We start from the raw sequence: 21,157 nt of genomic DNA, 5'->3' as shown, positions 1-21,157 counted from the left end.
GTCCCGATTCGTTCCACCCAGGAGACACTAGCCCCCACCTAAGGATTTCACCCCAACCGCGATGCAGGCTGACCAGTAGCCCAACACTGACTGGCCTGCTGCTGCAATGTAGGGGACTTCGAGGGACCCAGCTTTCTGTGGCCAAACTCGCCCACTTCACTTGTGGACCAAGAAGCACCCACAAAGACACCCCCGTCGACCGTACCCAAACCAGAGCATCCTTTGCACATCTTTTGCCTGCATTCCTTAGATTCAGGACCACTCTATAGATGGCAGTTGACCTATAAGGTTTGGATTTTGCTTCAAAAACTTTCTGGTGGCCAGGTAACTGTCCAAAAGTGTCCACTCCAGACCTCCGTCCTAACAGAAATGGTTGCCCAAGCCGGGCCGTAGTAGCCAAACTAGCTTTTAAACGTTTCAAAAGTTTCCAAAGTTTTTGATGACCAATACTTGTATGAATGTTTTGCACCTAGAATGCGGTTGCAAAATATTCATACTTTACTGACTCCTTGAAGGAAGTAGTAACCCTTTCACAAACAAAAAGGGGTTCCCAAGGGACCCTTTTCTCTTTTTGAATGGGGGTGCCAACATTTTGTCCGAGCACGCAGTAGTCCCATGGACCACTGCTGTAAGGAAATGCCTCCTTGGCATGGTTACCCACTGACTTTTTGCCTTTGCTGATGCTATGTTTTGAATTGAAAGTGTGCTGAGGCCTGCTAACCAGGCCCCAGCACCAGTGTTCTTTCCCTAACCTGTACTTTTGTTTACACAATTGGCACACCCTGGCATCCAGGTAAGTCCCTTGTAACTGGTACCCCTGGTACCAAGGGCCCTGATGCTAGGGAAGGTCTCCAAGGGCTGCAGCATATCTTATGCCACCCTGGGGACCCCTCACTCAGCACAGACACACTGCTTGCCAGCTTGTGTGTGCTGGTGAGGACAAAACAAGTAAGTCGACATGGCACTCCCCTCAGGGTGCCATGCCAACCTCACACTGCCTATGCAGTATAGATAAGTCACCCCTCTAGCAGGCCTTATAGCCCTAAGGCAGGGTGCACTATACCATAGGTGAGGGCACCAGTGCATGAGCACTGTGCCCCTACAGTGTCTAAGCAAAACCTTAGACATTGTAAGTGCAGGGTAGCCATAAGAGTATATGGTCTGGGAGTCTGTCAAACACGAACTCCACAGCACCATAATGGCTACACTGAAAACTGGGAAGTTTGGTATCAAACTTCTCAGCACAATAAATGCACACTGATGCCAGTGTACATTTTATTGTAAAACACACCCCAGAGGGCACCTTAGAGGTGCCCCCTGAAACCTTAACCAACTACCCGTGTAGGCTGACTGGTTTTAGCAGCCTGCCACACTGAAGACATGTTGCTGGCCACATGGGGAGAGTGCCTTTGTCACTCTGTGGCTAGTAACAAAGCCTGCACTGGGTGAAGATGCTATCACCTCCCCCAGGCAGGAGCTGTAACACCTGGCGGTGAGCCTCAAAGGCTCACCCCCTTTGTTCCAGCACCACAGGGCACTCCAGCTAGTGGAGTTGCCCGCCCCCTCCGGCCACGGCCCCACTTTTGGCGGCAAGGCCGGAGGAAATAATGAGAATAACAAGGAGGAGTCACTGGCCAGTTAGGACAGCCCCTAAGGTGTCCTGAGCTGAGGTGACTCTAACTTTTAGAAATCCTCCATCTTGCAGATGGAGGATTCCCCCAATAGGGATAGGAATGTGACCCCCTCCCCTTGGGAGGAGGCACAAAGAGGGTTTACCCACCCTCAGGGCTAGTAGCCATTGGCTACTAACCCCCCAGACCTAAACACGCCCTTAAATTTAGTATTTAAGGGCTCCCCTGAACCTAGGAACTCCGATTCCTGCAACCTAAGAAGAAGAGGACTGCTGAGCTAAAAAACCCTGCAGAGAAGACGGAGACACCAACTGCCTTGACCCCAGCTCTACCGGCCTGTCTCCCCCCTTCGGAAGAAAACTGCTCCAGCTACGCTTTCCCCAGGACCAGCGACCTCTGAATCCTCAGAGGACTGCCCTGCTCTAAAAGGACCAAGAAACTCCCGAGAACAGCGGCCCTGTTCACTCAAGACTGCAACTTTGTTTCCAAAGGAGCAACTTAAAGGCAACAGCGTTTCCCGCCAGAAGCGTGAGACTTGCAACCCGGCGACCCCGACTCGACTGGTGGAGAAACAACGCTTCAGGGAGGACTCCCCGGCGACTCCAAGACTGTGAGTAACCAAAGTTGTCCCCCCTGAGCCCCCACAGCGACGCCTGCAGAGGGAATCCCGAGGCTCCCCCTGACCGCGACTGCCTGACTCTCAGATCCCGACGCCTGGAAAAGACCCTGCACCCGCAGCCCCCAGGACCTGAAGGATCGAAACTCCAGTGCAGGAGTGACCCCCAGGAGGCCCTCTCCCTTGCCCAGGTGGTGGCTACCCCGAGGAGCCCTCCCCTTGCCTGCCTGCACCGCTGAAGAGACCCCTTGGTCTCCTATTGATTCCTATTACAAACCAGACGCTTGTTCGCACACTGCACCCGGCCGCCCCCGCACTGCTGAGGGTGTACTTTTTGTGTGGACTTGTGTCCCCCCCGGTGCCCTACCAAACCCCCCTGGTCGGCCCTCCGAAGACGCAGGTACTTACCTGCTGGCAGACTGGAACCGGGGCACCCCCTTCTCCATTGAAGCCTATGTGTTTTGGGCACCACTTTGAACTCTGCACCTGACCGGCCCTGAGCTGCTGGTGTGGTAACTTTGGGGTTGCTCTGAACCCCCAACGGTGGGCTACCTTGGACCCAAACTTGAACCCTGTAGGTGGTTTACTTACCTACAAAAATTAACAAATACTTACCTCCCCCAGGAACTGTTGAAAATTGCACTGTCTAGTTTTAAAATAGCTATATGTGTTTTATTTGAAAAGTATATATGCTATTGTGATTATTCAAAGTTCCTAAAGTACTTACCTGCAATACCTTTCATGCCAAGTATTACATGTAGAATTTGAACCTGTGGTTCTTAAAATAAACTAAGAAAATATATTTTTCTATACAAAAACCTATTGGCCTGGAATTGTCTCTGAGTGTGTGTTCCTCATTTATTGCCTGTGTGTATGTACAACAAATGCTTAACACTACTCCTTTGATAAGCCTACTGCTCGACCACACTACCACAAAATAGAGCTTTAGTATTATCTCTTTTTGCCACTATCTTACCTCTAAGGGGAACCCTTGGACTCTGTGCATACTATTCCTTACTTTGAAATAGTGCATACAGAGCCAACTTCCTACAGCTGCCCATCCCAAACAAATGAGATGAAAACTTTTCATTTTCATTTTTGAAATGCATCAAAACAGGCTGCATTAAAAAAAACTGCTTTATTTCAAAAGCAGTCACAGACATGTTGTTCTGCTTCTGTGAGTGCCAGCCATTGCCAATGGGTCGCAAACTGCAACCTGCCTCATGTATATTAATTAGGCAGATCCCTTGTGACCCATTTGGTGATCGCAAACAGTGTCTCAGTGTTCGCGACTCACAATTTGAGAGATGCAAAAAAACACAAATTGCAAGTTGGAAACACTGAGGGTTCGTACTTCTGCCCCCTAAACAATGACACAACCACCAGCGACCTGAGAAGTGCTCATTGGAATATTAGGAGAGACACAGACCAGAAACAATATGCTTAAAAGGCTATTTTTGGGGGGCAGCTCCAGCAGCTACATTTCTTATAATCTATGCAATACTTTACATATCAGCCTCACTAATACAGTATATTCTAAACCCCAACCACCCCAATGTCAGAACCAAAGCACCCTCACCAATGGACCAATCGCACCCACAAACCCTTATTTTATTTATTTATATTTTAAAACGTTCACTTTATTTCAGAAACAGTCTCACCTCCTGCAGCTCATCCATGCCCTTTATCCCTGTCCATTTGCCACCATAATGTTCCCACTACTTTCCCTTCCCCTCCCCTAACCAAGCTGAAAGAATGGCCGCCTGGCAGTGCCACAGTTTTCTCAGACTAGTGCCTCAAAACCCCTTTACTCCAACCAGGAAATCCCAGTCTTGGACACACTCTATTACCCACAGATTCAGCCAACTACAGAAGCAACAGCCCCCATTACATCTTGTTTCCCCCCTTCATTATAGCTCAACCTCATGTGCTTTCATTCCCAGAGATTTTCTGAACAGCCACACCTGATAACTTCCTCAGTATGGTGACTTCTGGCAAGTGTTTCTCTATTAGACCCATAATGACATTTACCACATCCTTGCAGCTCTTTACCAGGTCTAGAACTAAAGGCACACGCCTAACAACGTTGCTAACCAAACATTCTCGCTACCCTTGCTTATCTGCTGCTCTTATCAGTGCTGCTAAAGACTCTTCTACTTAATCAGGAACCCTGAATCTCTCAGCACCCACACATCCTGAGGTACATTGGTCTTCTTCTCGTCTCCCAGGACCATCCCACTGAAACTCTACCACTATGAGCGAAATAATACATCTGCAATATTATTTTCCACACCTGGCATATGTCTAACCCTAAACTGAATATTAACATGCAAGCAGGCAAGCATGAATCGCTAAATGTAATTTACTTTTGTGGCCATTCACCAGTGCTACTACTGTTTGGTTATCTGCATTGAAGGACACTCTGCGATTTGCTAGCTCTTGCCCCCTCACAGTACCAGCAGCATCAGTAATGGAAAGATTCCAGGTAAGCAGTGTTTTGGCCTTTGCTCAACCACTTCCAAAGGCCCACTCTACTACACCACCTACCAGTCCAGTGCCCAGGACAAACCAAAGCTATCTGCTCCTGACGCATCTGAATATGATTGTATGGCGAAGAAGACAAACAAGCCGGGTCACAGAGACCTGCCCACATTGCTGCTCCTATGCATGACTCCTTGCAGTTCAGCATGCGGCGCACAGGCACTGTGAACAATATGGTGTGTTCCCTCTTTGAGGCTAAAAATACTTATTCCACCATGGGTTCCACCTTCACCCTCATGGAACCTTAACATTGTTCTTACACAACTTATTGGCCCTCCATGTGAGCCTCTGCATACATACATGCCCTCTCCAGTACCTCTCTTGTAAGGAGGCATTTTTAATTGCTTTTACCTCACTTTGACATGTTAGTGACTTCTACACTTTAACCTTGGAAGAACCTTTCTGCCAACTCCATAGAGACAGGGTGGTTCTCTGCACCAGCTCCAAATTCCTCCCTAAAGTTGTCTCTCATTTTCACCTCAACCAATCAGTTGCTGATTTTTTTTCCCACAACCATATTCAGTTGCGGACAAGGTCTCCACACATTAGGTGTTAAAAGGCCCCTTATGTTCTACATTGATAGAACTAAAACATTCAGGAAAAGTAAACAACTATTTGTTGCTTTTTCCCCCACCCCATAAAGGAAAGCCTATATCCAATTCGGGTATAGCCAGACGGATATTGAAGTGCATTGAAACATGTTACACTAAAGCCAAAAGAACTCAACCTACATCTCCTAGAGCACACTCTACTAGGAAGAAAGGAGCATGCATGGCTTTTCTATGAATAATCCTATAGCTGACAATCACAGATCAGCTACACGGTCTACACCACCATGGTCTACTTCACTAAAGATTATTGGGTGGATGCTCTAGCACACCAATAAGCAATGTTGCTATGTGTTGCGGTGCTACATACACTTTCTCAGACAACTGCAACACCCACAGGTTAGCCTCCGCTTCTGAGGAGGACTCCTTTACAGTCTAAGAAAAGCATGTGTATCTAGAACCACACATACCTCAAATGGAATATGTTACTGACCTTATAAGCATCTGTTCGAGCAATGTATTGCTGTAAGTTGACATGTGCCCCTTCCCCCCATGACACCTATGGCTGTTGCAATTGTTTACTTTATATTCACATGGACATCTCATTACTTACACTTACTCTACACTCCATTCTTACCCGTCTGCAGCAAAACAATCTAACAATGGAGTGGATGCCTATGTGCATTATCACCAGGAGGAGGAGTCAGTCAAACTTGTGACTCAAAAGATTTCTTCAAAGAAAAACAACTTGCACACATCCAGACCCAACACTAGATGGCAGGAGTATGCAAAGCATCTGAATCTACAGCACTACATGCCACAAACAGATGCTTACAGGGTGAAATATTTTCATATGACAGGGCTACGTCATAATTATGTTGAACATTGAACAGTTAGCATACATTCTGTCACTAGAATGTGTTACACTTGCTTTTTACTGGGCTGGTAGAGAGGTTCATTTTACAGAACACTGACTTTAGCTAACAACTCCACTTTCCCATGAATTTCCTGACATTTGTCTCTGTCACCACTGGTTAATTGCATTATAATATTAGAACACTACACAGTGTCACCATTTGAACCCGTGTTAAAGTTGAACTTGTGTCATCCTGCAACATGAAAATCTTTGTGTGCAGGTAGGCAGGTACTTAGAGTCACAGTCACTAGACTCAGTAAAGGACATCTTGATATGCTCACAACAACAGGTTGCCCCTACTTACAGCAGAAATGTATGTGTTTGATGGTTTCCTTGTTAAGTCTCTTTTACAAACTGTCCATGAAATTTAAGAGGGTACCCTCCCATTTCCCTGTTCTCTGTCATTTTAGTCTAGTATTTCTAAAGGTAGGGGCACTCATCATGAGGGCTAGCCAGTCTTTGTATGAATAAAGCAAAGGGAGACATATAATAGTACCTAAAGTCTAGTAGAGCCCAGAGGGCGTTGCAGAACTAGTGGTTGGCCAAGTGTGGTGATGGGCTTACTCCAGCTATGACCTGGAGTAATGTTCTACTTCTTGGTTCCTTTTTGACTGCAATAACTTTAGAAGTGTGGTCTGGGAATATCAGTGGACTTAAACATTTGTGGATGGGTGCATGTTGGAACCCAAACACTTCCGAAAATCCTCCCTAACCTCTCTAACCTCCTCCCTAAGCCCCTTACATTTAGTAGTAAGTAGGACACTTTTCCCAGTCACTTTCCCACATTTACCACTAAGTAGCAAACTTACATGTGAGAGGATCTCCTTGTAGAAAAGATAAGAGAAAGATCAGGTGGAGATTTAGGGGGTGATTCTAACCCTGGCGGTCGGTGTTAAAGCGGCGGCCAACCCGCCAACAGGCTGGCGGTAAAAGATATGGGATTCTGACCCTGGCGGGAACCGCCAACACAGACAGCCACTTTAACACTCCGACCGCCACGGCGGTACAAACAAACAGCGCGGCGGCCACCGCCAACAGCCAGGCGGCAGACAATGTACCGCCCACACTATTCCAACTCCCCAATCCGCCACCTTTTCCGGGGCGGGAGCACCGCGATAAAAACACGGCGGAAACAGACTACGGACGGGAAAACGCTCACCACAACGCACTCCAGGAGGAAGGAGGACAGCATGGAACCCGAATTAAACATCCTACCTGCTCTCGTCTACCTTCTCATCTACCACGAGTACGAAGTCCGGCGCAGACGACAACGGTGAGTACTGCACCTACGACACACGGGAGGGGGAGGACGAAAGGTTACGGGCACACACATATGCGCCCCCCCCCCCAACTATGTACACACCAATGCAGAGCAACAAGTCACAGTGACACTACACAAACACCCCTGAAAAATGCTAGGACATAATCCAATTTGGAATAAATATTTATGTACCGAAAAGCTCCAGAAAATTATCGTACAACCATGAAAGATATTCACAACAAAAGTAATTACATACACATCAGTGTATAACTGAAGTACCAAGTCCTGCACATCCTACGAACTCATCATGTCCGTGGGCCAAAGTCTTGAGAAATGAGGGCAAAGCCCACACAGGAGACCTGAGTCCTTTGGAGAGAACACTGCAGGGGCATCAGATGTAAAAACTACAGGCACCTCAGGGGGAAGGGAAGGGGGGGGGCACCACAGCCACATGAGTCCACGACGCCAGATCCACGAGGAGCCACCATGCCCACTGTACCATCCTGGGGAGTGCAAAGCCACAGTCTCTCAATGTCTCTACAGTGGGTGGGCTGCCCACTGGACCATCCTGGGGAGTGCAAAGCCACAGTCTCTCAATGTCTCTACAGTGGGTGGGCTGCCCACTGGACCATCCTGGGGAGTGCAAAGCCACAGTCCATCAGGTGGATGACAGTCTACACTGGTCAAGGAGGAGGCATGGTGGGCACAGTGAACCATAAACAGTGATTGAGACGGCGGTGCCCAGCGGAGCGGTGCTTGAGAAGAAGGGCCCAGCGGACCGGTGCTTGAGACGGCGGTGCCCAGCGGAGCGGTGCATGACAGGAAGGGCCCAGCGGAGCGGTGCTTGAGATGAAGGGCCCAGCGGAGCGGTGCTTGAGACGGCGGGGCCCAGCGGAGCGGTGCTTGAGATGAAGGGCCCAGCGGACCGGTGCTTGAGATGGCGGGGCCCAGCGGAGCGGTGCTTGAGAAGAAGGGCCCAGCGGAGCGGTGCTTGAGACGGTGGGGCCCAGCGGAGCGGTGCTTGAGACGGCGGGGCCCAGCGGAGCGGTGCTTGAGAAGAAGGGCCCAGCGGAGCGGTGCTTGAGACGGCGGTGCCCAGCGGAGCGGTGCTTGAGACGGCGGGGCCCAGCGGACCGGTGCTTGAGACGGCGGGGGCCAGCGGACCGGTGCATGACAGGAAGGGCCCAGCGGAGCGGTGCTTGAGACGGCGGGGCCCAGCGGAGCGGTGCTTGAGATGAAGGGCCCAGCGGACCGGTGCTTGAGACGGCGGGGCCCAGCGGAGCGGTGCTTGAGAAGAAGGGCCCAGCGGAGTGGTGCTTGAGAAGAAGGGCCCAGCGGAGCGGTGCTTGAGACGGCGGGGCCCAGCGGAGCGGTGCATGACAGGAAGGGCCCAGCGGAGCGGTGCTTGAGATGAAGGGCCCAGCGGAGCGGTGCTTGAGACGGCGGGGCCCAGCAGAGCGGTGCTTGAAACGGCGGGGCCCAGCGGAGCGGTGCTTGAGAAGAAGGGCCCAGCGGAGCGGTGCTTGAGACGGCGGTGCCCAGCGGAGCGGTGCTTGAGACGGCGGGGCCCAGCGGACCGGTGCTTGAGACGGCGGGGCCCAGCGGACCGGTGCTTGAGACGGCGGGGCCCAGCGGAGCGGTGCTTGAGACGGCGGGGCCCAGCGGAGCGGTGCTTGAGACGGCGGGGCCCAGCGGAGCGGTGCTTGAGATGGCGGGGCCCTGTTCAGCGGTGCTCTTCTGCCCCGTGGGCCCTGTTCAGCGGTGCCTATCTCCACGGCGGGGCCCTGTTCAGCGGTGCTCTTCTGCCCCGCGGGCCCTGTTCAGCGGTGCCTATCTCCACGGCGGGGCCCTGTTCAGCGGTGCTCCTCTGCACCGCGGGCCCGGTTCAGCGGTGCCTATCTCCACGGCGGGGCCCTGTTCAGCGGTGCTCTTCTGCCCCGCGGGCCCTGTTCAGCGGTGCCTATCTCCACGGCGGGGCCCTGTTCAGCGGTGCCTATCTCCACGGCGGGGCCCTGTTCAGCGGTGCTCTTCTGCCCCGCGGGCCCTGTTCAGCGGTGCCTATCTCCACGGCGGGGCCCTGTTCAGTGGTGCTCCTCTGCACCGCGGGCCCGGTTCAGCGGTGCCTATCTCCACGGCGGGGCCCTGTTCAGCGGTGCTCTTCTGCCCCGCGGGCCCTGTTCAGCGGTGCCTATCTCCACGGCGGGGCCCTGTTCAGCGGTGCTCTTCTGCCCCGCGGGCCCTGTTCAGCGGTGCCTATCTCCACGGCGGGGCCCTGTTCAGCGGTGCTCTTCTGCCCCGCGGGCCCTGTTCAGCGGTGCCTATCTCCACGGCGGGGCCCTGTTCAGCGGTGCTCATCCAGCAGGTCAAGGGAGCCAGACCTGGCCTGGACTCCCGTCTCAGTCGCCCTCGGACCGTGACGTTTCTGGACCCTTCGGGGACGGACTCCTGGCCTCCTTAGTGTCCTCCTTCCCAGCTGGGATGTGGCATGTGGGGTCCACCTTCTCCGCCCTCCTGCTGCCCTTCCGCTCCTTTGATGGGGCTCTCGGGCCCTTGCCTCCCCTAGATGGTGTGGGTGGTGAAGTGGCCGCACATTGCTCCTTGGGGGCAGCCCTGTCGGTCCTCGCACGGCGGCCCTTGTTTTTGCGGGTCCTCTTGCCAGGGGGGGGCTGGACGTGTCCTTGCTGCTGATGGATGTGTCACTGCTGGCAAAGGGTGGGCTCCAGAACCCATGCACAACAGTGACACCCGAAGCTGGGCTGGTGGTGGCTGCGGTGCTCTTGGGACTCTTTGAAGATGGATGGGGGAGCTCATCGGGGGGAAAGAGGTCAAGGTTAGCCAGGAAAAGTTTTTTAGGGCCAAGGTAAAAGGGAGGAGAAGTGGAGATGGGAGTGGAGGTAGAGGAGGTGGTTGTAGGAGAGTCAGGTGTGCTGTCATTGGGTGAAGGTGCTGGTGCTGTAGGCTGTCGTGAGGTGGATGTCTGTTGGGTGGGTGGCTGCCTGCGTTTGTGTGTCTTGGAAGAGGGGGTGACAGACACAGTGGGAGAGGACACAGGGGACGTGTAAATGGCAGTGGGGGTGGTGACTGCACGAGTGTGGACTGTACTGGAGGGTGAGGTGGTGATGGAAGCACTGGCTGATGTTGGGGTGCATGCAGGTGTGAGTGTAGACGTCACAGGGAGGGAGGAGGGAGACGAGGAGGAGGGGGATACAGGGGTGGCAGTGGCTGTTGGCATGTCTGCATCTGGGTGTTGCTTGGGTGAGTGTTTGTGGGATCTGTGGTGCTTGTGTTTGGATGAGCTGCTCTTGGGTGTTGAGGTGTGTGCAGGCTGGTCTGATGGTGTGGATGGGATAGGCTGAGGGACAGGAGACAGAGAAAGGCTGGAGGCAGTAAGAAGAGGGAGGCTGGAAACAGGGACAATGGCTGCCGTCAGTGCTGAGGCCAGAGCAGTGAACGCTCGTTGATGGGCAGCCTGACCCGAATGAATGTCCTCCAGGTACGCATTGCTCTGTTGCACCTCCCTTTGCACACCCTGGATGGCATTCAAAAGGGTCGTCTGCCCAACAATGAGCGTCCTTACCAGGTCAATGAGCTCCGCACTGAGGGCAGCAGGGGCAACAGGGGCAGGGGCTGAGGTGCCTGGGGCGAAGGAGACTCGCGCCTTCCTGGGCGAACCAGCACGGAGCGAAGACTGAGGGGCTGCTGGGAGGGCGGGGCTGGTGCGCTGGGTGGACGTGTCGCTGTCGCTGCTCTCACCAGCGGTCCCCGTCGTTGTGCTCCCCTCGCCCTCCGGATCACTGGTGCCCTCGGTGTCTGTTCCTGGGCCCACCGGGGCCTTGTGTCCTGCAGCTCCCTCGTGCTCCGATGCCAAATCTCCTCCGCCTTATGTTGCTAATGCACACATGCACAAGAAGATGAAGAGAAAGGGTGGGGGGAGAAAAAAGAAGACCAGGTTGAGTGCATGCAATGTCAACACCGTTGGCGGAGAGGACAGACACAGGAGCCTAATGCACTAAGCCGCGCATTCGGGGTACACTACTCAGTACTACTGACTAGGACAACAGGCCAAGAGACGTCAAACGCGCACATGGGAGATGCAGGACCTTCAATGGCTGTACTTGTCACCCTACAGAGGTGGGGGCCGGGGGGCACAGGGCCATGCCTAAGGGAGAGGACTACACTACAGAAAGCGCCCTGGCCTAATGTCACCCACAGCCCTCCTCCCCCACCCAGACGCCTCCACTGCGCAGAAAGATAGGAGAATGTGCTGATACTCACCCCCTTGTGTCTGCTGTGATGTCTTAAAGCGCCCATCCAATTCTGGGTAAGCCACCGCCAGGATCCGGGACATCAGGGGGGTCATGGTGCGACTGGCACCCCTCCTAGGTTGGGAGGCCATCCCCAGCAGTGTTTCTGCGGTCTTCCTTGTTCCGCGGCGGATGTCCTCCCACCTCTTGCGGCAGTGGGTGCCCCGTCTGTTGTGGACCCCCAAGTTCCGGACTTCCTTGGCGATGGCACGCCAAATCTCGATCTTCTGATGGGCGCTGACCTATTTGACATGTACAGGGTGGAAAGATGGAAATCATCAATGAGCTGCATGTTAGATGTGATTGGCCCCCCCCCACCAACTTTGCCATATGGCACATGCTCTCATCTGTCGGGCGTTGCACTCCTCATTCGCCCCCCACCCCACCAACTTACATCCACCCCAATCCACACAGGCATAGCCCATTCCATGTGCACCCGGTGTACTCACTTGTTGGTCTGGAGGACCGTAGAGTAGCGCATACTGGGGGAGGACCCCATCCACGAGCTTCTCCAACTCTTCAGACGTGAAGGCAGGGGCCCTTTCCCCAGTCGCAGCAGCCATTGTATCTTCCAGACCGAGGTCACAGCAGCACTTGCAGTATAGGTCCTCTCCTGTGGATGATCAGGTCTCGAGTGATTAAGCAGATAGAAAATGGCGGTCACGCCCGCGGCGGTGCGTACCGCGGCGGTGCGTACCGCGACCGCCGGCGCACTTCGTCATTGGCTCCTGAAACCCATAGGCTTCAATGTTAACCAATGCGGCTTTGCGCCGCGGTCTTCGACCGCCTACCGCCACGGTGTGCCCCGCCAGCGCATTGACCTCACATCCCATTGTCCCACTTCACAGGTCAGGCAGCCGCCATTTCAAGGGCCTACATGGCTTAATTTTGAATGCGACACACAGGCCTAGGCCTTGCATTGCCACACATACACGCCTTTCAACCCATTGCCATTCTTTAACTGTGCAAGCTGTCTGTATGTACCTGTGGTTTGGCTGACTCTGTGCTCCATGTTGTCCTTCCTAGGCACCGTCCGCTGGGACTTGCGATGAGAAGGAGGAATCCTCGCGTGTTCCGACCGCTGGTGGACCTGTCGACAATGGAAGAACGCCACATCATACTACGATACCGACTTGACCGAGCCACTATCCATGAACTGTGTGCCCAGCTGGAGCCAGCCCTGATGTCCCCCATCCGCCAACCCACAGGGATTCCCCCTCTGGTGCAGGTTTTGTCTGTCCTCCATTTTTTGGCAAGTGGGTCATTCCAGACCACAGTGGCCATGTCATCTGGAATGTCTCAGCCTATGTTTTCTAAGATTTTGAGTAGAGTGTTGTCTGCCCTGATGAAACTCATGCAGAGCTACATCATTTTCCCAGAGGAGGGTGACTTGCCTACAGTGAAGGGTGATTTCTATGCCCTTGGACATATCCCCAACATCATTGGTGCCATTGATGGGACCCATGTGGCTTTGGTACCCCCAAAAGACGATGAGCAGGTGTACCGAAACCGAAAAAGTTATCATTCGATGAATGTCCAGGTGGTCTGTTTGGCTGACCAGTACATCTCCCATGTAAATGCCAAGTTCCCAGGGTCAGTGCATGACGCGTATGTGATGCGAAATAGCAGCATCCCCTATGTAATGGAGCAGCTACAGAGACAACATGTGTGGCTAATAGGTGACTCTGGTTACCCCAACCTGCCTTGGCTACTGACCCCAGTTAGGAATCCCCGGACCAGGGCAGAGGAACGGTACAATGAGGCCCATGGGCGAACTAGGAGGATCATCGAAAGGACCTTTGGCCTCCTGAAGGCCAGGTTTAGGTGCCTGCATATGACTGGGGGATCCCTGATGTACTCACCAAAGAAGGTGTGCCACATCATCGTGGCCTGCTGTATGCTTCACAATCTGGCATTGCGACGTCAGGTCCCTTTCCTGCAGGAGGATGGTGCAGATGGTGGTGTTGAAATAGCTGTGGAGCCTGCGGAGAGTGAAGAGGAGGAAGACTCAGAGGACGACACAGACAACAGGGACAGAGTAATAGCACAGTATTTCCAGTAGCACACAGGTAATGATCACCCATGCCATTTTACATTTCCTGAAAGCCTCCTGCATCTCAACTTTGTCGGTTTCCCCCCAGACCTATGGACATGATGTTTGAATTTCCCTTCCCTTTTCTGTGCTGTATGAGCCACTGCGTGACCTCGGCTTGGTTGGCCCATGGACTAATGCTAAGTTACCTCAGTATGTGTAATTCACCATGTTCACAATACGTAATTGATATGTAATGTGACATACATTTGTAAATAAGACAGCCAGAGTCCAGATTGATTTCAGTGCAATGTGTGATTTATTATTAGTGCATAGATATTGGTACATGATGGTGAAACAGTGATGGGTGGGGGTGGAATAATGTCCATGGCGGAGTCCAGTTCTCAGTCTCACAGGTGCATTGTCCATACGCCTGTGGCAGGATGGAGCAGGGGCAGTTCAAGGTTTGACAGGGTGGCCATGTGGGACAGTGGGAGGACTTCAGGGGGTATGTGATGCTGGCGGGGGACTTGACATCCTACTCTGTCGTTTTTTTTTATCTCAGGCTCCTTTTGCGGGGCGGTTGTTGTTCAGCAGGAGGTGGGGTTCTGGGGGGCTGTCGATGTGGTGGGGCCTCCTGTCCACTAGCGCCGGCGGAGGTGGTAGGCTGTTCCTGTTCCTGGGTAGTGACAGGGGCCCGGTGTGATGCCACATGGTCCCGAAACGTGTCCTCTATGCGGTTCAGGGCCTGGACTATGCTCCCCATAGCGGTTGAGATGTTGGTTAGTTGTTCGCTGAACCCCATGTAGCGTTGCTCCTGCTGTGCCTGGATCTCCAGGAACCTGGCCAGTACCGTCGCCATCGTCTCTTGTGAGTGGTGGTAGGCAGCCATGATGGTGGTTAGGGCCTCTTGGAGAGTGGGTTCCCTGGGCCTCTCCTCCCCCCCCCTGTCGCACAGCAGCCCTCCGAGTTGCCCTGTTTCCCTGGGCCTCTGTCCCCTGGACGGTGTGCCCACTCCCACTGCCCCCAGGTCCCTGTTGTTGTTGGGTTTGTGGGTTACCCTGGGGGCCCTGTAGTGGTAGACACACCGCTGCTTGACCTGTCCTAGAGACAGAGGCATGGGCCCGCTGGGTGGGAGCTGTGCGGTTGTTCCCAGAGGGGGTTGGGTCTGCAGTGGCCTGTGTCTGGGTGAGGGGAACCGACTGCCCAGAGGTCCCCGATGGTCCGGGCTGGTCGTCAGGTTCCAGGTCGACAGAGCTGCTGTCATCACTAGTGGCCTGTTCCGGGGGTGGGATGGACATTTCTGGTCCCTCCTGACCGGTGTGTTGTCGTTCGGGTCCTGCATGGGGTAAGAGGGTATGGTTATTGTTTCTGTGTGTGCATTAGCTTGAGTTTTATAGGTGCCCTTGTCCCCCAGTGCTGGCATTCCCTTGGGGGAGGTGTTGTGAGGGTGTTTTGTGGGGGGGGGGGTGATGGGTATGTGCAGTGGTCATGCTTAGGTGATGGGTGTCCATAGTTTGGGGGTGGCATGCAGGGGTTGGTGTTGGGTGGGTTGTGCTGGGGAGACATTCTCAGGGAGGATGTGTGCTGGGGGGTTGGGGGTGAGGGTGGGGGTTAGCATGCTGGGGGTGGGGTGAAGTGGTTGGCCTTGTACTTACCAGAGTCCATTCCTCCGTGTACTCCAGCGAGGCCATCAGGATGCAGGATGTTGAGTACCTCCTGCTCCCATGTTGTGAATTCGGGTGGAGTGGGTGGGGGTCCCCCGCCAGTCTTCTGCACTGCGATGTTGTGTCGCGAGACCATCGAGCGCACCTTCCCCCGTAGGTCGTTCCATCGTTTGCGGATGTCCTCTCTATTTCTGGGATGCTGTCCCACCGCGTTGACCCTGTCCACAATCCGCTGCCAGAGCTCCGCCTTCCTCGCTATGGTGGTGTGCTGGACCTGTGAGCCGAAGAGCTGGGGTTCCACTCTTATGATCTCCTCCACCATGACCCGGAGTTCTTGGTCCGAAAAGCGTGGGTGCCTTTGTGGTGCCATGGGGTGGGGTGGTGTATGTGATGATGTGTGTGTTGGTGTGTGGTGCTTTGTGCTTCTCTGTGGTATGTGTGATGTTGCGGTGTGCCTCTGTGTGTCTGGCTATCTATTCTCTGATGTGTCTCTCTCTCTCCTTCGTCTCTGGTTTTTGTTGGTAGGGGTTTGTGGGTGATGTGGGTGTGTGTTTTATATGGTATTGGATGTGTGGGAGTGGTGTGTGTATGTGTTTCAGGTGTGTGCCTTTCAAATTGTCCAATGTGGTAGGGGTTTGTAAAGGTGTGTGTATTTTGACCGCGGCGGTGTGTACCGCCAATGGAGTACCGCGGTTGAATGACCGCCGCGTGGATTTGCGGGTCATAATGGGATGGGCGTATTTCTGTTGGCGTGGCGGTGGAGGTTTGGTCTTCTCCAGTTTACCGCTGGCCGCTGATGTGGCGGACTGCAGTGGAGGGCGGATTTTCAGAGGTTTTGCAGTTGTGGGTCAGAATGTCCGTGGCGGCTGACCGCGGCCGCGGCGGTATTGTGGCGGCCTTCTGACCGGCGGTAAGCGGCTTTTACCGCCGAGGTCAGAATGACCCCCTTAGACTTCTAGGTTTGTGAATAGCATTTTGTAGTAGTTTAGTAATATTATTGTAGTACTTCTGAACATACTACAAAGTGCAGTTTGTGAATACACCCATATAATTATATTCCTCACAAAGGGATCTACAAATGTTAGTGACAAGGGGCTCACTGTCTAGTCCCAAATTGAATCGTAATCATGCTAGTGTCTATGTTTCACCATTCAAATTTAACGGACAGCCCTTGATAAAGTTCCATAATGATCCTTGTGAACTGGGTAGGAAAATTAATCACTTTCGGAACCCTCCACCTTACCTGGTCAAATCCCTTTTTTGGCATCTAGATACCAGGCAGCTAAGGGTTCCTTTGAAACTCTACTCATTACATTGTGAAGGTTGTGGTTATTATGACAATAAAATATTTCTCATATGCTAAATGAAACTTTTTTATTTTGCAGCACACCAGTCGGAGGCAGCAAGTTTGGATGTATTTCAGTGCATGAAGAACATAACTCACAAGTACAGCCTTAAACAAGCAAGTGATAGACACTTCTCCTGTTCTGACTGTGAGAAGAGTTTTTCACAAAAGACTTTCCTTCTACAGCACCAAAGAATACATACTGAAATGAGAACCTTTCCCTGCTCTGAGTGTGACAGAAGCTTTTCTTTAAAGAAAGAACTTCACTATCACCAGAGACTCCACAAAGGAGTGAGACCTTATTCATGCACTCTGTGTGAGAAGAGTTTTTTCCAAAAGGCATATCTGCTACAGCACCTGAGATTCCACACGGGAGTGAGACCTTTTCGGTGCACTGAATGTCAGAAAAGTTTTAAACTGAAGAATGATCTTCAACGTCACCAGCGTATTCACACTGGAGTTAGGCCTTTTTCGTGCACTGATTGTGATAAGCATTTTACTCGAAAGGCAACCCTTCTACAGCACCAACGAAAGCACACTGGAGTGAGACCTCTTTCCTGCACTGAGTGTGAAAAGAGCTTTACTGTGAAGACAGATCTTCACCGTCATCAGATAGTCCACACAGCAGAAAAACCCTTTCAATGCACCGAATGTCAGAAGTGCTTTAAATTCAAGAATGATCTTCAACGGCACCAGATTATTCACTCAGGCATTAGGCCTTTTCCCTGCACTGAATGTGAGAAGAGTTTTACTCGAAAGACGAATCTTCTACAGCATCAAAAAATACACACTGGAGTGAGACCCTTTCCTTGCACTGAGTGTAAGAAGAGCTTTACTCGAAACACAAACCTTCTAAGGCACCAGAGAATACATAGAAAAGCGAAGCCATATTTCAACTCCGAGCAAGAGAAGAGTTCTACCTGAGAATAAAAACTTCATAAGAGAATCTACAGTAGATTGCAGCACTTCACCTGCACGGAATGTGAGAACGTTGTTACTGAGAAGATAAGACTTTTACGGCACCTTAGAATTCCCACAGCAATTAGATACTTTAAATGCACTAAGAACTAAAGGTAGTGGAGAGTAGCAATGATGTAACATGGAGGTAAACTCATGAAAGAACAGATGGGTAGAATGCATAGAGTCATTTTTAAGGTTTTATTGAGGCCTTAAATTGAGAAGGTACGAGTCGAGAATCGTTTTGAATGCTCGTACAGTGGAGGTAGCCCTAAACGAGGGTGTTTCTTTATAGGCAGGTGGACTGAAACTAAAAATGGAAGCAGCATATGGTGGTGTGGGCACGGAAATGAGTTGTAGGAGATTGTGCTTCAGAGTATTGCAGTAGAATTTTAACAAAGTATGGTGGGACTAGGCCATGGATTGCTTAAAGACCCAGGTAAGGAGCTTGAACTGAGCACTCCGACAACTAGATAGGGATCCTCTCTGTCTTCTGAAGTGGAAGGTAGTCTGTGCCAGTATAAGATTAGAGAATATGCATTTTGTAAGGCTGACCACTTTGTCAAGGGGAGAGAACGAGTATTTATAGAGCCCTACAAGCAAGTTCTTGCAAATGTTGAATTTGCTCAGCCTGTTACCAGCAGAACCAGCATGTTACTTGGTGATTTAGGATATGGAAATGGTGATAACTCCAGTTGATGCTGAGCAGCTGGAATCTATCAGCCGGATGTAAAATATTCTAAAACCCCATTGGTGCTGAAAAGGAAACTAAGGCTGTAAGAGGGTATGTTTGTCCACTGGAAATGAAACTGAGATAGGAAAGGACATAGAGACTGATGAAGCCGAAAGTAGAGCATTTACGGTTTGGGCTTGTTTGGCATAAGAGAGTGTACAGCCATACAGTGGTAGATAACTGTCATACATTTGATTGGCTAACAAAGGGAAGACAAAATGTGTACGTCATCAGCATATAGGTGGTTTTAATAACCAAAGTAGGAGAGTTTGGCCCTAAGCAAAGAAATATTGAGTTTGAAAAGTAGAGGAGCCTTAAAAAATGACCCCAGGAAAAGTGGTAAGTGATTATTTTGAATGGCAGCTGAATACAGAGAAGGAGAAGTCAGGCAGTGATTTAATAGAGGTAGTTTTGGCCTCTGGAGGGGAGAAAAAATGATTTGACAGTTTAAGGTCAGAAAAGATCACTGTGTTCACAGGAGGGATTGACGGTTTTTATGGTGGGAACAGTTTCGCTTATGGATGAAGTGGAAAAGGTGCGATTGGCTAAGTAGAACAGAATGGATGGAGGGTTCATGGCTGAAAGGGGCAGTCAAGGGATTTGGGGGTTCATATGTCATTAAGAGCATTTCCTACTAGATTGAAAACAGCTACAATGTTGGTTTTAATCACAGAATGTACAAATAATGCCTGTATCAGGGCCTAGAAACAGAGAATGCATTTAATTTCTCTTGTTCCTCGCATTGATCTATGCACAGTACCCTCTCTATGCCTCAGGCCAAAGTCTCAGTTTTCCACAGTCCTGCAGAGACCCTGTTCAATTCCAGTCAAACAGAAACACTTTTGTGCCAGCATGCTTTTCCGTAGTAAGATTTGAATCTACAATAACGAGGCTTGTCTCAGGAGGATCCCTTTAGCACTGCACACTCTAGTGCATAGAACATCTCAATCAGTATATAGTTGTATGATAGTCCTCAATGCTTCCTTTGTGGTGAGTATGAGCACAGCATATCTTATCCAAACCCACAATTCTCACACATATTTTACATAAATATTCGATTTCAAGAAAAAAAAAGATACTTGAAGCCTCCACTTGATTTATTACATAACTTGGTCATAGACAAGGACCCCCATCCTCACCTTAACCACCAGTATTTACTTGCATGTAACCATATGGCAGGGGTCTGGTTAGTCGCTTTGTTATCTTGATCAGTCCAAATCTCCGCCAAATAGAGGGAACAGAGACAGGTCACATTTTGGAAAATATGAAATGAAAGCTTATGAAAAATTAGTTCATATAAAGTTTATCCGCGGGTGCCTTACTTGCATCCAGTATTGCAAGCATTTCTTTAGAGCATTTTGAATCAACTGTTACTCTTTCTTACACAAAACAATGAAAGTCATTAAAAAGTAATTCAAAATAATATCTAAGTTATATGTGTATATGACAAAAGGCCAATGAAATGAACATAAGCACCAGTGACACTGAAATGCAAAATCAGTAGCTGATGTGTACCTCTGTGTATTTCCAAATAACTTGAAGTCTACCAGCTGAACCTGGGAGTTTTGTGAAGTAATACTGACTACAGAAACCTACACTAAGACTCATATTAAAAACTCCAAAGTTAATTGCTTCTGTAAATTCACACCTGGTGATACCAATACCAAGAAGAGATTCTGGGCCTCTTGCACATAATTACACATTGGACTATCACTTGCGTATCAACATTATAACACGAGGTAGCACCATTTTTCGGTCCCTCATTTGTGTGTGCCTAGTATAGTGCTGTCCCTAGTGCAGGTGCAAACTTGCCGATCTCCGACCACCAATTTCAAACTGACTCTCCCCTTTCAATGCTAAGGCAGGCAGGGGTGCCATGCCAACAGGTGCCATACAATGTGTCTACACCCGCACCTGCCTCTAGTGGCATGCCTGGAAGGTCCCTGTGCACCCCTCTCCCACTTGCTCCTCCCAACCCCTGTCAAAAAGGTTCCGGCAGGAGTGCACTGACTGTACATCACTTCATCTGTGGCACATCCTGATGGCCTGTTTAACTCTGCAACTGCTTTACAGCATGGGTGTGGGGACAAAGGTATTCTCTCATTTGCATAGGTCCACGTGCAAATGACGGACTGTCCCTTGGGATCACATGGATGCAAAAATTGTACCAGTGTAATCCATATTACAGACTAGACAGCAGAATTGTCTCTGGCCTATTTTTTAATGCCGGAGTGACACAGGGCACAAAATGGATCCTGTTTTGCTGCACATCAATGGCAAACAGAGAAATTACTTTTCAAATTAAATTAATCATCCAAAAATTTCAGAAAAGGAATTACCGACAGAGCAGGTGGTCAATAACAATCCCATATTTTTGCAGTAACTCAGGCTAGCCCTAAGAGACGTGCCACACTTTGGTAGGACATTACAAATAAGGCAGATGCAATGTCCCTTCACCCCAGTAATGTGGAGGATGCTCATAAACGCTCCAGTGGCCTAAGGTGGAAAGTGAGGAACTCGGTTCTGTCAGCTCGCAAACTTTGAGAATCTGTCCACTGCAGGTAGCCCTCCAACTGAGGTCCACCTGGAGCACTGGGCTGAACTTG

The 21,157-nt window shown here is 51.0% G+C and overlaps 1 protein-coding gene across 1 annotated transcript in view; it reads left to right on the top strand.

Moving 5' to 3' along the window:
* LOC138259594 (gastrula zinc finger protein XlCGF57.1-like) overlaps nt 1-19,967 on the top strand; it is a 215,101-nt gene extending 195,134 nt beyond the window's left edge. The window contains exon 8 of the mRNA XM_069207427.1: nt 16,902-19,967. Coding sequence (XP_069063528.1) covers nt 16,902-17,785 — 884 coding nt within the window. The 3' untranslated portion in view covers nt 17,786-19,967. The remainder of the gene's footprint in view (nt 1-16,901) is intronic.
* The last annotated feature ends 1,190 nt before the right edge of the window (nt 19,968-21,157 follow it).

This window comes from Pleurodeles waltl, chromosome 9 (assembly GCF_031143425.1).
Source record: "Pleurodeles waltl isolate 20211129_DDA chromosome 9, aPleWal1.hap1.20221129, whole genome shotgun sequence".
NCBI lineage: Eukaryota > Metazoa > Chordata > Amphibia > Caudata > Salamandridae > Pleurodeles > Pleurodeles waltl.
The sequence above is the reverse complement of the archived record's forward strand: the minus strand, read 5'-3'. Positions and strand labels throughout refer to the sequence as shown.